The 14,525-nt window shown below is 48.1% G+C and overlaps 1 protein-coding gene across 2 annotated transcripts in view; it reads left to right on the top strand.

Annotated features, from left to right (window-relative positions):
* Nucleotides 1-14,525, top strand: part of EGFL6 (EGF like domain multiple 6) — a 58,030-nt gene that overhangs the window by 18,325 nt on the left and 25,180 nt on the right. For both annotated transcript variants that reach the window (XM_082717020.1, XM_082717019.1), the window contains exons 2-5: nt 2,516-2,628; nt 6,753-6,845; nt 10,945-11,064; nt 14,295-14,414. In XM_082717020.1, the coding sequence (XP_082573146.1) occupies nt 2,516-2,628; nt 6,753-6,845; nt 10,945-11,064; nt 14,295-14,414 (446 nt within the window). The remainder of the gene's footprint in view (nt 1-2,515; nt 2,629-6,752; nt 6,846-10,944; nt 11,065-14,294; nt 14,415-14,525) is intronic.

The following is a 14,525-nucleotide window of genomic DNA, read 5'->3' as shown; positions in this document are numbered from 1 at the left end:
TAAGTTCTTTATAGATTTTGGACACTAGTCCTTTATCTGATATGTCGTTTGCAAATATCTTCTCCCATTCTGTCAGTTGTCAAAACCACTGCATTTTATTATGAGTTATATCCATTTTAAAAATGCTAAGCAAAGATTCTGAAGTACGTTATTCTGTGTGTACTAGCACGCACTTATTCGACACGCTTTATGCTCAGTCTGTGGTTTCTCGTTTGGGAGTTGTTAGTTGCGTGCAGACAGGGTCAAGATGGCCGTATCCCCTGCAGAATGGTTAGTAATGTCAGATTAGATTACCACAGGTGACTGTATTATTATGACACTTACCGTGCGCTCTTCTACTGCAGAGTATCTACTTTTAATGGTTTGGGAATTTAAGAGAGTCAAAATTGGGTCATTTTCATCACTCTATGTGCCTAAGACAGTACTTGGGATATTGCGAGTGCTGAATACATGTTTCACTTGCAGTGGGACTTAACAAGGCACAGTTGGCAGCGCCCAGAGACATTTCCACCTGCCCCACCTGGACAGTGGTGCTTCTGGCATCTATAGGTGGAGACCAGGGATGCTGGGACCTGTCCTGCAATGCACAGGACAGCCCCCGAAGGCAAACATTTCTCTGGGCCCAAATGTCAGTCGTGTAGACGTTGAAAACCCCTGTTCTAAATGGTTGAGTAGAGCACCTGGGTGGCTCAGTGGGTTAAGCATCTGCCTTCGGCTCAGATCATGATCCCTGGGGTCCTGGGATCGAGCCCTGCTTCGGGCTCTCTGCTCCGCGGGGAGCCACCTTCTCCCTCTCCTGCTTGCCCTGCTTGTACCCCCCTCAAATAAATAAATAAAATCATTTTAAAACTTAAAAAATGATTGAGCAAATGACTTACAAGTCCCCCAAATAAGTTTCATCAGAAGATGAAAAAAAAGTTCCCTTTAAGGAAAATTAAATCATAAAATCATCCCTGAATTTGGTGCTCTCAGTTAATAAAATGTCCCCAACCGTATCTTTGTGGCTCTGAACTGAAGAAGCACGTGGGTGGGCGAGGCAGAGCTGGGGCACTTGCTGACCTTGACTAAGGATTATTAACTTGGGGAGAATTCAGTCCTGCAGCAGAAAGCCCATGGTCACATGTGCATTCCTTGTCTGTTAAAGAAACCAGGAACCATTTTATGTTGCATTTCATATGCCCAAGGAAAAAATCCCAGCCCTCCACAGAATACACGACTCAGGTCTTTCCTTCCCAAAGCTGGTGGCAGTCACGCCCACCACCAGGTCAGAAAGTATGTAAAGGAGCAGGAGACTTCAGTCAGGGCCCAGAAGGTGGCCAGGATCACTCCTTCAGGTCTCTGGATCAGGGCTCAGCAAGCTAAAGCCTGAAAGCCAAGGCTGGTAGCCATCTGTTTTTACATGACCTGTGAGCTAAGCCTGGTTTTGCCCTTTTTTTGTGTGTGTGTCTAAGATTCTAGACATTTATTTGATACAGAGAGAGAGAGAGAGAGAGAGCACAAGCAGGGGGAGCGGCTAGCAGAGGGAGAGGGAGAAGCAGGCTCCCTCCTGAGCAAGGAGCCTGATGTAGGACTCGATCCCAGGACCCCGAGATCATGACCTGAGCCGAAGGCAGAGGCTTAACCCACTGAGCCACCCAGGTGCCTCTGGTATAACCTTTTCAACTGGTTAAAGTTAAGCCAAAAAAGAATGCTGTTACATGACACACGGAAAGTATATTAAATTCAATTTCAGTGTCCATAAATAGAAGTTTTATTGAGCCCAATTATGCCCATCTGTTTGCTGTCGCCCACTACTGCCCATCTGGCTGTTCTTGGCCTTGGACAGAGATCGTTCAAGCCTATTGATGGCAAAGCCTGAAACATTTACCATCCGACCCTTTCTGAAAAGCATTTGCCAACCTCTTCTCCACGGTTAAAGAGTTTAGCAAATGGTTTTCCTTGGAGGCAGTGAGGAATGAGATCCCACCCTGGGCCAGAATCCCTGACGCATGGCCCAGCTGGGGACTGAGGCCAACTCTGAGACTCTCTAGAGCCCTTCCACCTCTGAACTGTCGGTGGTTGTAGAGAGTCCAGTTTTGGGTAGTGGTTCCCAGGTAGCCGATGAGGTACACGCACAGCATTCTTGTCGGGGACAAAGCCAGGGGGGGGGGAAGCCATGGCGTCACGTGACCACACTCGGCGCCAGAGCAGACACAGACCTAGGCTGCCCCTGTGTCTGAACAGAGGAGATTGGAAAATTGGCACCCAACACGGTTCGGAGACAAACTCTTGGCCCCTTTCACGTGCCCTAGTTTTATAGATTATGTAACCAGATTCTTTTAACCCAGCAAAGAAAGAAACGGACAGCACTCGTGACTGAGGAAGGCTTTCAGAATCTAATCGAACCCTTAGGGCCGGTTTATCGAATTTCACCAGGAGATTGTCCCCTCTTCTGTTCACTTACTGGCAGGAATAAGTGAGTCTCTGTTGCCCTTTTCTGTGTTTTCCATGCTAACATGCGACTCTTTATCCCCAGTCCAAAGGATCATGGGCTGTCCCCGCCGGCGCTGCAGCCTGGGGTCTGTCGCTACGGGACCAAGCTGGCCTGCTGCTATGGCTGGAGAAGGAACAGCAAGGAAGTCTGTGAAGGTAGTTGTGGGAAAACTCAGACCACCCTGGGCTCGAGTCGTGGGCCAGTGTCCTTAGGTTTTCATCTAGGACACCATAAACGGTCACCAGATGGTCCACTACTTGTCACCAAATCCCTTAATTGGTTAAAAAGGATAAAATCTTACCTGCATGTCCCATACACTTTAGGTGCTGGTGTGGATTGTGCTGGATTATACATGGTAAAGGGCAAAAATATTAGCTTTTTTTTTTTTTTTAAGAGTAACAGTACTACCTTCTTTCTGTCTCTGCCCCAAACTCCTTCCCTCTAGCTGGTTCAGAAATATCTGGATTGACCACAGGTGAAGACAGAACTTGATACTATCCAGAACCTATAAACCACTGAAAGGCACTGATGACATTCGCACATGTCACCCACCATCAGTTTCCTGGTGACATGATGACAACAGCATCAAGAGAGTAGGAAAAATATTTGAAGAGCTTTATTGCCTCCCTAGATAAAGAAAGTTAGAACATCCCCCTGGGACTTTGTCAGTTCAAAAAGAGGGTGGCTCTGTAGTATCATGGTCACGGGCATTGTCTTGGGAATGTCAGAATGTCAAGGTCAAGGTAAGCCAGCTGAGGCTCCACTTCCTCTGCAACTTGGAGAGATTAATCCCTGCCTCAGAAGGGAAGGAGTGTAAGCATCGAAGGCTATGCTTATGGCCCAGCATGCATAGAAAATAGCACCTAAATCACCCTTGACTCAGAAAGGACCCATGACTCTCCTGTTCCTTCAAAGCCCATGTGGTGCAGGCATTAAATGTTGCTGTGTTCTTTTTCTAGACACAGCACATTTTTATGTGAAAGCATTCAGGTGGAAAGGAGCGCTTGATTTGGAGTCTTAGAGCTGCACAAGCCTCGAGCCTCGGCCTCTCCTGCCATAAAACTTAAAAGTCTCTGGTGAATAAATGAGGGTGATCTTTGGCTTTCTGTAAGGTCTACTCTGTAACTAAATCAGAGCAGTCTGGCCACGTCACAGCCAGTTGGTCGCATTCTCGATGCTTCTGTAGACAATGTAATAGCACTGGCGTGGAAGGATGTAAAGCGAGCTGTTGAAAGAGCACGTGCAGAGGGTTCAAGCACAAGGCTCAGTGTGCACGTTTGGCAAGCCCAAGAGCTAATCGGCACCCCTGCCGCCCCAGTGAAATGTTAAAGTGTTAAATTGCAACCGTTTCTGTATCTAAAGTCTGTATTCTATCCAATTTGCATGGTCCTTCTTGACGGTAAAGCTGTGTGCTCCTTGAAGCACCAAATAACAGGGCTCCTAAGCCAGAGTGCGGGCTGTGTGGTAATGACAAGAGAAGACGTGCCCACCTGCCCGAATGGGCAGAGTCGCACCCCAGCCTGGCAGGTCCCAGTACGCCCGGACTCCACTTCCGTCCGTCTGTTCACCCTTCGCTCCTCCAGACACCCTGACTCCAGGCTGCAACTTTCTGGATCTTGGCTCCTGCTCTGCCTAAATCTGCTCCAAGGGCCGGATGGCTCAGCTCAGTACCCTTAACCTTCAAGTGTACGTTACTTAGCAAGATGAGGTAAAGAGTCATCCCCGAACCAATCCCAGTGAAAAGCCGCAGATGGAGGAGTTGGAGGGAGGAATGGACAGGAACTGTAGCTAACGTACACTTCAATCCCAGGCCAGTTTAGATATAAACTAAATTTCCCTGTGTTGTAGATTGGCTGTTCAAGTCCCAGATCCAAAGCCGCTGGAAATGGAAAACATCTTGCTGGAGATTTGACCTTATAGCAGCGAGGGTGACCTCCACCATTTCTCTTAAGTTCGGTTTGGCATTGATCCTGGCTTTCCCGTCTGGCCCACATTGAAAATAACTTTCCAGGGAGCAATCAGAGGTATTCAAGGCTTTAAAAAGTAAAAAAAAAAAAATGTATTTTCCTAACATCTAAACTTAAAGCTGCATCCCTAAGAGCATATCCATAACAAAATAGACACTGGAAAGCAAAATTCTCTTTTGTCTCCAGGAAGGAAAGAATTTTGCCGAGAAGCATTTTTGCCTTGCCTTCTCACTTACGATTTATTCAGAGCCATAAAATGGTTCCCTGTTAAAAGGTCTACACTGATTCCTTCATTTACTGTTTGAAATTATTTGAGTGTCTGATGTGTCCATAGCACTAGTAAATGCATCAGGAAGAACAAAGATGAATGTTTAAGTCCCTGTTCTGAAGGTGCTGGGAATCGGGTAGCAGATCTAAGTGAAGGATAGAAGCCAAGTGTAGGTCTAATTATTTCAGAAGATGGAGCCTGACCAATTTCACGGGCGAGGCCCACCCAGGTTCTGTGGAGTTCTCGAAGCTGAGTGGAATTCTGTCATGGCCGGAGAAATCAGTAAAGGCTTCCAGAAGGAGGGCTCATGCCAAGTAGCTCTTGAAGGAGCAGCAGGATATTAACCACTGGAGGGTGGGGAAGGGGTGCCCCAGGGTGGGGGTAACAACATAGGAAGAGGCAGAAAGGGTCCGGTTTAGAGAAGAGCAGGCAATCTCATTTGAGCATAGTGTTGCCCGTGTGTCGGGAACAGAGTAGGCCAAAGGTGCAAACTAAGACCAAAGCTGGGTCATAGTGATGATACCTGTGCGGAGTTCAAAAGGCAGTAAAGATTATTTGGTGACTTCTGTGCAAGGCACAGCATGACCAGAGCCGTGCTCTTGGAGTAAAACATCAGTTTGATGTCATATGTGATATCAGATTTCCCAGGAGCAGAGCCCGTGAAAGTGATTCTTGTGTCAGTCATCTGTTGAGGGGTTCTGTCCGGAGAAATCTGTGAGGGACCGCGGAAGCGGGGGGAGGAGCCAGGCAAAGATACTGTTTCAAGATCCTGATCTTGATCAGCCTGATCCCACAGGGAGCTCTACACCACAGACTTTGTCCTGCCCTAAAAGCAAGGGCTAGGCTGTTAGACCCCATATCGGTTAAGCTCCGGGTTACCGGGTCATTTGGGGTCCAGGTGATTGGGAGGTGAATGTTGACATTAACAAAGAATAGGGTTTGGGGTCAAGGGAGGAGATGCTGGGGTCAAGCCAGAGACTCAAGGGGAAGGCAAGTAGGCAGCATTCCTGGGCCATTGCCAAGTCATCCGTTCAGGCGCTGGCTAGTTCCTGAGCTCCTACCGGATCCGGACACAGAAACTGCTCAGGGCTCCGACTCCCCATAGACTCCTTTCTCTCTCATTCGTTTTTCCTTTGTTCTCTCCCCTCCTTCTCTTTGGGTTTTTCCACCTTCCTTTTGTCCCATCCACTGCCTCTTCTCGCTGCCTCCTCCGTATGAGCCACACTCAAACTTGCCATCATCGTTGATTACATTTTCTTGCCCCCAATCCAGTGAAACTTTCCTCTCTTGCTGTTTCTCTCATCACTTCTTTCATCAAACAAGTGTTTATGGAATGCCCAGTTTGTGCCAGGTGCCTGGATATGGAAGTGAAAAAGAAAAACAAAACAAAAAAAAAAACAGAAGAAACAAATCCTGCCTTTGTCGTGCCGCATCCCCCACCCCCCTCACGAGTCTTCTAGTTCTCATCCTTAGGGCTGGAAGTCGGGCCTCCCTACCTTCCTTCTGTGGTTCAGTCATTTTGACTGATCATACAGAGCTTTAAAGATAGAGTTTGATCATTCAAAAGCAAGAAAGAGAAAATATGGAAGACGAAAAAAAGGTCAGTGACAGAAAGAAGGACGACCTTGGCGCTTGACCAGGATTGCTCCGGAGTGGGTCCCTTCCTGCCCCCACACCGCTTATCTTTTATTAAATGTTTGTGTTTATTTGCAAAACTAGCCGGCTGTGGTCTGGGAGGCTTTGTTTTCCTCTGAGTGCCACTTGAGGTATAGGCAGTGCCAAGCAAGGTTATGATAAACTTGGCTAAACTCGCACTCCGCACTCCGTTGGGGTGGAGGGGTGAGGGAGAGGGAGCTAGTTCACAAAAAAGCGCTCTGCAGTATCCGGAAGGGGAAACCACAGCGAGAGAGGAAGCAGATCACTGTCTCCATCCCCCTCGTAGCTTTCTCCACCGGAGAAAAGGCTGCAGAGTTCGACCTGCGTCCATTTCTCTGGGCTAAGTACGCCTGTTCTTTTATCCTCAAAACACCTTTCCCTTCCACAGCTACGTGTGAACGTGGGTGCAAGTTTGGTGAGTGCGTGGGACCAAACAAATGTAGATGCTTCCCAGGATACACCGGCAAAACCTGCAGTCAAGGTCAGTACTACAGGCCGGGGTCCAGGTACAGACGTACCCCAGAGCTTTCCGAAGCCATGCAGTCATTGCGAAAGACATTCCTGGGCCCACCATTGGGTGGGTTGTAAGTTGACTCTTCCAATGAAAGGGGTTTCCGAACTAGATCTTTCAATCCATTTCTTCTAGAAAAATACAAAAATCCCTCCGAAGTTTTTGTTAAGATGCCAGACAAAAGGCCTTTTTTCCTCCTCTTAAATAACTTTTTTTTTCCAAAAAGCAATTTTCATTGTGTTCCTACACTACCAAAGTCATGCGTATTTTTTACTGGGAAAACAACAACACGGTGATGCAAAAGGAGGTAAGGTAAAAAGTGGGAGCGTCTCATCTGCTCCCCCGACCCGTTTACCCTCAGGCCCTGAAGGGCTCTCCTCTGGGTCGGTGCATTCTTACTGCATGTGCGGTCAGCCCAGACAGAGCCGGCTCATGCTTCTTAAGGCTGTATCCTCGGTCCTGAAGCAAACATTTTTATCATTTGTATAAAAAGGACATCGTTTAACCACTCTCATCTACGTGGTCTCTGATTTCTTGCCATTACACCCAGTGCTAAGCCACACGCCATCATACACGTAGCCTTGCACCCTGGTTTTATAGAGCAGACGTCTAAAAATAGAATTGTTGGCTTGAATGACATGCATGTTTTTATTATAATTGACATATCTTTTTTTTTTTTAAGATTTTATTTATTTATTTGGCAGACAGAGATCACAAGTAGGCAGAGCGGCAGGCAGAGAGAGAGGAAGGGAAGCAGGCTCCCTGATGAACAGAGAGCCCGATGTGGGGCTCGATCTCAGGACCCTGGGATCATGACCTGAGCCGAAGGCAGAGGCTTTAACCCACTGAGCCACCCAGGTGCCCCATAATTGACGTATCTTAAGAGGTACTTTAGGACTTCTCATAAACTGTTTATCTGAAGATACTAAAGACTGTGTTTATACTGTTGACCACAGTGGTTCTCAACTTGGGCAATTTTATTCCCCAGAAAGAGTTGCCAGATAAAATATAAATCTCAAATCAGATTTAAGTTGCAGGTAAACAATAGATAATTTTATAGAGTGCGTAGGTCTTAAATGCTGCATGAGACATATGTCCGCTAAAAAATTATTCGTTATCTAAAATTCAAATTTAACTTGGCATTAAAACTGCTTTCTGTTTGCTCGATCTGGGAACCTTACCCCAGGAGACATCTGGCAATGTCTGAAGATGCTGTGGGGGTCGGGGGGGGTCACTCCTAGCATCTGGTGGGTAGAGCCCAGGGCGGGGGCTGGTTTGCTCTGCCTCATATAGTGTATGGGGTGGCCCCCACTGCAGAGAAGGATCTGGCCCAAATGTCAGCAGGGCTGAGGCCCAGAGACCCAGGTGGGCAGAAGCCTGGCGTAATTTAGCAAGTGCCTGCAGTTTATAATACAGTTAGGCAAAGAACAGCGCATCAAGTTCAGCTGTCCTTGGGGCTGCCAGGCTTCTGGAGGGAAGGACGGAGTCTCAGAGATGGGCATGCAGCCACTCCACTGTGCCACCCCCAGGCCTCGCTGCCAAGCTCCAAGGTTAGCCGTGTACACCCATGCACCAAAGGGGCCGCTAGGCCTGCTGTTCAGAGGGGAACCTCTGAGTCTCCACTGTCCTACCACTAGCAGTGGGACAGTTCACACCAGAAAACCTGTTCCTCCGTTCATCCTGGATTCTGTACCAAGATATCGTCTGCAGAGGTTTGGAAGAGAGAAGATATTTTTCATGCTGGTTTTCCATTCCCCATAAGATATTAGCGTTGAGGGAGTGGTCTACCGGCTCAGGTTCGGGACTGTCTTGTCTCCTCCTGCCGTTTCCTGGCCCCACGATGGACCGATCAAAGTCCTTCTAGAGCCATTAATGGTGACAGGCCTCCGTCCTCCATGGTGGTGTCTTTCCCCCAAATGGTTCTTCCAAGCAAGGAGGGAGTCACCTCTTGAGTTAGGGCCAAGCGATGGGGTATTTCTGGATTTCCCCTTAATGTCCAATTGTGTTTTTCCAGTCCCCCTTTTTGAAGGGATCAGAACCCATGCAGGAGAAGGCAGAGTAGATGAGTAATGGAGAAGCTTTCAGATGTTCCACTAAGACATCAGGAAACTCCTGAGGTTCTTATAAGAGGGGAAAACAGACACCTCTTTATTTTCCACAATAGGCTTTGCCTGTTGCCCTGCTGAATTTTGGTCTTATGCAGAATTTGGTTCTTTTTTCCTTGAAGGACGTAAGCCACGAGGCACCCGCATGACTACATCTCCAAAGATAAGTTCCTCTACCCATGATCACTTTTTTTTTTTAAGATTTTATTTATTTATTTGACAGAGATCACAAGTAGGCAGAGAGGCAGGCAGAGAGAGAGGAGGAAGCAGGCTCCGTGCTGAGCAGACAGCCAGATGTGGAGCTCGATCCCAGGACCCTGGGACCATGACCTGAGCCAAAGGCAGACACTTAACCCACTGAGCCACCCAGATGCCCCAAAAGTCATTCATTCTTAGTATTTAAATTATTTTTTAGGAAATACTGAGAAGCACAGAGAAGAAAGTCACCCTCATTCTTACCCCTAGAGAGAACCATTGTTGGCATTTACAATATAGCCTCCGAGACTTAAATGGTATCCTACAGCCTCCCCACCAATAGCTGCCTGTCAGGGCTCTTTCTGGAAGGGTGTGAGCCAACACAAGTTAGCCGGCATGGGCTGCCCAAAACAGGAACAACCGGAAGGAGGCGTTGCTGTGGGCACCTGTCATAGGCTGTCTGGGACAGTATTAAAGGCTAAAATATCTAAATTGTATTTCTAGCTTTTTATTCTAATGTTATACACACAGAATTGTGCGCACATCAACAATATACTACAGAGTGAACTTTCAGATGCATCCACATAACCAAGAAACGGAAACTTAACAGCCTTCCTGAGAACCCCACCTGCTCTCCCCCAGTGCCTTGCCCCCTCACCCCCAAGAAGGAACTCTGTCTTGACCTTTTACACCACAGATGAGTTGTGCTTGACTTTGTTTTTTAAGATTTAACTTTATTTATTTGAGAGCACGAGTGGGGGGAAGGACAGACAGAGAAGCAGACTCCCTGCTGAGCAGAGAGCCCGATGCGGGGCTCCATCCCAGGACCCCAAGATCGTGACCTGAGCCGAAGGCGGACGCTTAACCAAATCACCCAGGTGCCCCTGTGCCTGACTTCTTAAAAAAGATTTTTTTTTTAATTTTTTTAAAGATTTTATTTGACAGAGAGAGATCACAAGTAGGCAGAAAGGTGGGCTGCTGGGGGGGGGGGAGCCAGGCTCCCCGCCGAGCAGAGAGCCCGATGTGGGGCTCGATCCCAGGACCCCGAGATCATGACCTGAGCTAGAGGCAGAGGCTTAACGCACTGAGCCACCCAGGCATCCCAAAAGATTTTATTTGTAAGTGGGGCTCCAACGCAACCCCGAGGTCAGCAGTCACGTGCTCTACTGACTCAGCCAGCCAGGCGCCCCTCGCCCGATTTCTAATGTACTCCTTTGTCTCCAGCTTCTTCCTCTCACTCCCGGGTCATGAGCTTCACCTGTCGTGGCTTGGAGCTATAGTTGCTTCAGCCTCATTGCTGTATGATATTCCTTTGCACGAGGATACAAGTCCTCTCTCCTCTCCTGCCCTCTGCTGGGAGCGGTAGGATTCTCTGCAGCCCAGGGCTGTTGCGGATAGCGCTGCTGCGATCCTCTCAGTCCGCATCTTCTTGCCGGGCGCCCGTCCACATTGCTGTTGGGGGTCCGCCTGGGAGTAGCATCGCTAGGTCATGCGTGTCTCTGGCTACAACAGACTCTGCCAAACAGCTTCCCAAAGTGCTTCTGCCCCTTTGCCTTCCCTCCGTCACTGTACGATCGTCTTGTTTGCCCCACATCCTCATTATTCCTTCAGAACGGAGTTTTACTGATAATTGGAGAAGAGGCGAGTCATTGACCCACGTAATCCGCCCCCCACCGCCACCAGCGGGGTCCAGGGAAGCCAGCCCAACCCTCCGTCCTGATGTTTCCCGATGTAGTTAGCCTCTCTTCTGTTCTGCCTGCTCCCTGCAGATGTGAACGAGTGTGGAGTAAAGCCCCGGCCGTGCCAACACCGATGTGTGAATACACACGGCAGCTACAAGTGCTTTTGCCTCAGCGGCCACGTGCTTATGCCGGACGCCACATGTGCAAGTAAGTTCCAGCTGCCAGGCTGCCTGCAGTCCTCCTTGGAGACCAGATGTTCGCAACCATAGGAACAATTTCTTTTAAAAATCATGGTAAAAGGGGCGCCTGGGTGGCTCAGTGGATTAAGCCGCTGCCTTCGGCTCAGGTCATGATCTCAGGGTCCTGGGATCGGGTCCCGCATCGAGCTCTCTGCTCGGCAGGGAGCTTGCTTCCCTCTCTCTCTCTCTCTGGCTGCCTCTCTGTCTACTTGTGATTTCTCTCTGTCAAATAAATAAATCTTTAAAAAAAAAAAAAATCATGGTAAAATAAATATAACATGAAAGTCACCATTTGAAACCATACATTTCCATGGCATTTAGTACATTTACGATGTTGTACAACTACCACCACTGTCTAATTCTAGAACATCCTCCTCACCCCAAAAGAAAACCCTGTGCCCATGAGCGATCATTTCCCATTCCTCCTCTCCAGCGCCCTGCCCCCGCCACCGCCACACCCACTAATCTGCTTTCTGTCTCTCTGCATTTGCCTATCCTGGACATCTGCGTTTTTGTTTTTGTTTTTGTTTTTAAGATTTTATTTACTTATTTGCCAGAGAGAGTGAGCACAGGCAGACAGAGTGGCAGGCAGAGGCAGAGGGAGAAGCAGACTCCCCGCTGAGCAGGGAGCCCGATGCGGGACCCCACCCCAGGACGCTGGGACCATGACCTGAGCCAAAGGCAGACGCCCAACCAACTGAGCCACCCAGGCGTCCCGACACCTGCTTTTTAAATAAAGAGGCGAACTGGGGAGAAAAATAAATTTCATGTCTCTGTATATGTAGGGCATTGGGGGTTTCTTCATGAAAATAAGCATATTGATTTAGGGAGGTGATAGATTTAAATTCCATTTGGGGACATCAGTTCTTCCCAACTGCCTTTCTCACGCCCCTTGCCCTGTGCTCACAGATTAGTGACTCTTGTTGGAAATACATTCCAATTCACATTCCCGAAAAGAAAAGCCTTTCTGTGATAAAGAGAAACCCATGTCCTGAGGGAGGTAAGAGTATATCCATTCATTTATCCAAAGGGAATCAGGTTTACTGTTGCAGCTGAAAGGCAGACCTGTCCTCCCTGCCCGTCTCTCTTCCTCGTCTCTCCCCCCCCCCCCCCCGACCTCCCCCTCCCCCAACCTCTTATGGCTTCTGCCGGCTTCCTGTGCTTACGGAGTTACAGACTTCTTGCCCATCTGGGGCTTTGCCACAGTTACACAGTCTTGGCTGCTGCATGGTTTGACGCTCCCCTGGCTTGTCCTTCTGTTTTCCGCCCTTGGTAAAGGGCCCCAACACCACCAGTCACCTAGATCCTCTGTTGGCAAGGAGGCTTAGGAGAGAAGGCAGACATTCAAATAAAAAATCCTTATTGTTAAATAAAAGTTATATGAATGTGGTAAAAAAAAAAAAATCCTTATTGTACTAAACGAAACAAACCCACAAGAGACAAATATGTTTATAATATATATGATATTATATATAAATATTATGTACTTGAATGAAATCTTGTAAGGTGAGCAACCGTGTAACCACTACCAAAGAGAACTTTGCCAGAACCCCTCTCCCTACCACATCATGGGAACCACTGGCTAGGTGTTTATGTTGATCACTTAACATTTTTTTTTTAAGATTTTATTTATTTGTCAGAGAGAGCGAGCGAGCACAGGCAGACAGAGAGGCAGGCAGAGGCAGAGGGAGAAGCAGGCTCCCTGCCGAGCAAGGAGCCCGATGTGGGACTCGATCCCAGGACCCTGGGATCATGACCTGAGCCGAAGGCAGCCACTTAACCAAGTGAGCCCCCCAGGCGTCCCCATTTAACATTTCTAAAAAGATCTATGCTAATGGATGTTTTGAAACACTCCATGAAGGCCAAATCGGTGCCAAAAAAGGTATGTTTTCCCAAATGGAAGGATAGAATTAGAGAAATGTTGAAGACTAAGTTTAAAAGAAGACAACTAAAGAGAAAAGAGAATGAATGAGAAATGTTGTCATCGGTAGGTATTCGTTACATTACTTTGACACGTGTATCCATCTTTGTACCTTCTTTGTCTATTTCTGGATGTGGAAGGATTGCTCGGACACCCAGTTTAGAACTCAATGCGTCCAGGTCAAACCTGGACCTCTCCTGATTTTATTTCACCTGACTCCTGGCAGTTTCTTTTGTCCTGCTGGATGATTGATATGTTATGGATGGTGCTGGATAAAGGGGGCATATTCACTACACTTCCCTGTAGGAGACACCAGTGATCCATATATAGTAGACTTTTGCTAAGGAAATACATTTTTGTGGGATAAGCTGTGTTTAGCAACAAGTAACAGAAAAATCCACCTAAATTATCTCATTTACTAAAAAAAAGCTGGAGGCAGGCAATTCCAGAACAGCTCAGTAAGAACTCACTCTCTGCCATCCTCAGGGTGCTGATTTTATCCTCACACTTGTGACCTCATAGTCACAAGACGGCTGCCCCAGCTCCAGATATCACATGTACATTTAAGGGAGGCCTGATAAAGGGGAGAGGAATAATGCCAGTGAATGAATGACTCTTTCATGCTTGCCCCTTTCATCATGCAGCAGCATCTTTTCCAGAAGCCCTGCTTCTGCCAGCAGGCTCATCTTTATATCTCTTTTGGCCGTAGCTGGATCTTATGGCCACCCACTGTCGCTCCAAGGGAAGCTGGGATGAAGATAAGTAACTGGCTTTCCTGCCTCAATGATGGGAGTGGTGAGAGAAAGAGGGCTCCTGGATGGATTGGGGCAGCCAGTCAGTCATATTCGCCACATGTTTTCACACAGGCGTGGAAATGACCAGGTCTCGTGACCTGAGTGGCTCTCATTGAGGCTAGGTATATACGGAGAGATCTGTAGAAGGGATTTTCTTTTCCCCAATAACTCAGATCGGTCATCCCCATCCGAGGTTGCATTTCTGCCTAGAGAGGCCTACGGGTGACAGAAAGGTGTGATAAGAGAATGTACGAGAGAAGGATGCAGCCTTTGGTGACCGAGGGGTGCCTGCCTACAGAACAGACCGTGGCATCAGCAAGATGCCACCCTCGCCCAGATGCCATGGGGGTCTCGGATGGTGATGCTCATTCTGTAATACATTCTGTGAATGACCCCAAATGTCCTAGAATGCAGAGATCCTTTCTCAGTGAGAGCTTTTTACCGGCTCAAGAGGGGAAGGCTAACGCTTATGTCCATTTTCAGACTCCAGGACGTGTGCCATGGTGAGCTGCCAGTATGCCTGTGAGGACACGGAGGAGGGGCCGCGCTGCCTGTGTCCGTCCCCGGGCCTCCGCCTGGCCCCCAATGGAAGAGTTTGTACAGGTAGAGCTGCCTGGCTCACCTCCGCGCCTCCTTTCCCCTCTACTGCGTTCCTTCTCTGTCATTCGGCACGATCTGCTTGTTGACTAGACTGAAAGCTCCTGAAAATATAGA

The sequence above is a fragment of the Mustela nivalis genome (assembly GCF_964662115.1).
Source record: "Mustela nivalis genome assembly, chromosome: X".
NCBI lineage: Eukaryota > Metazoa > Chordata > Mammalia > Carnivora > Mustelidae > Mustela > Mustela nivalis.
This window is presented reverse-complemented; position numbering and strand designations above follow the sequence as displayed.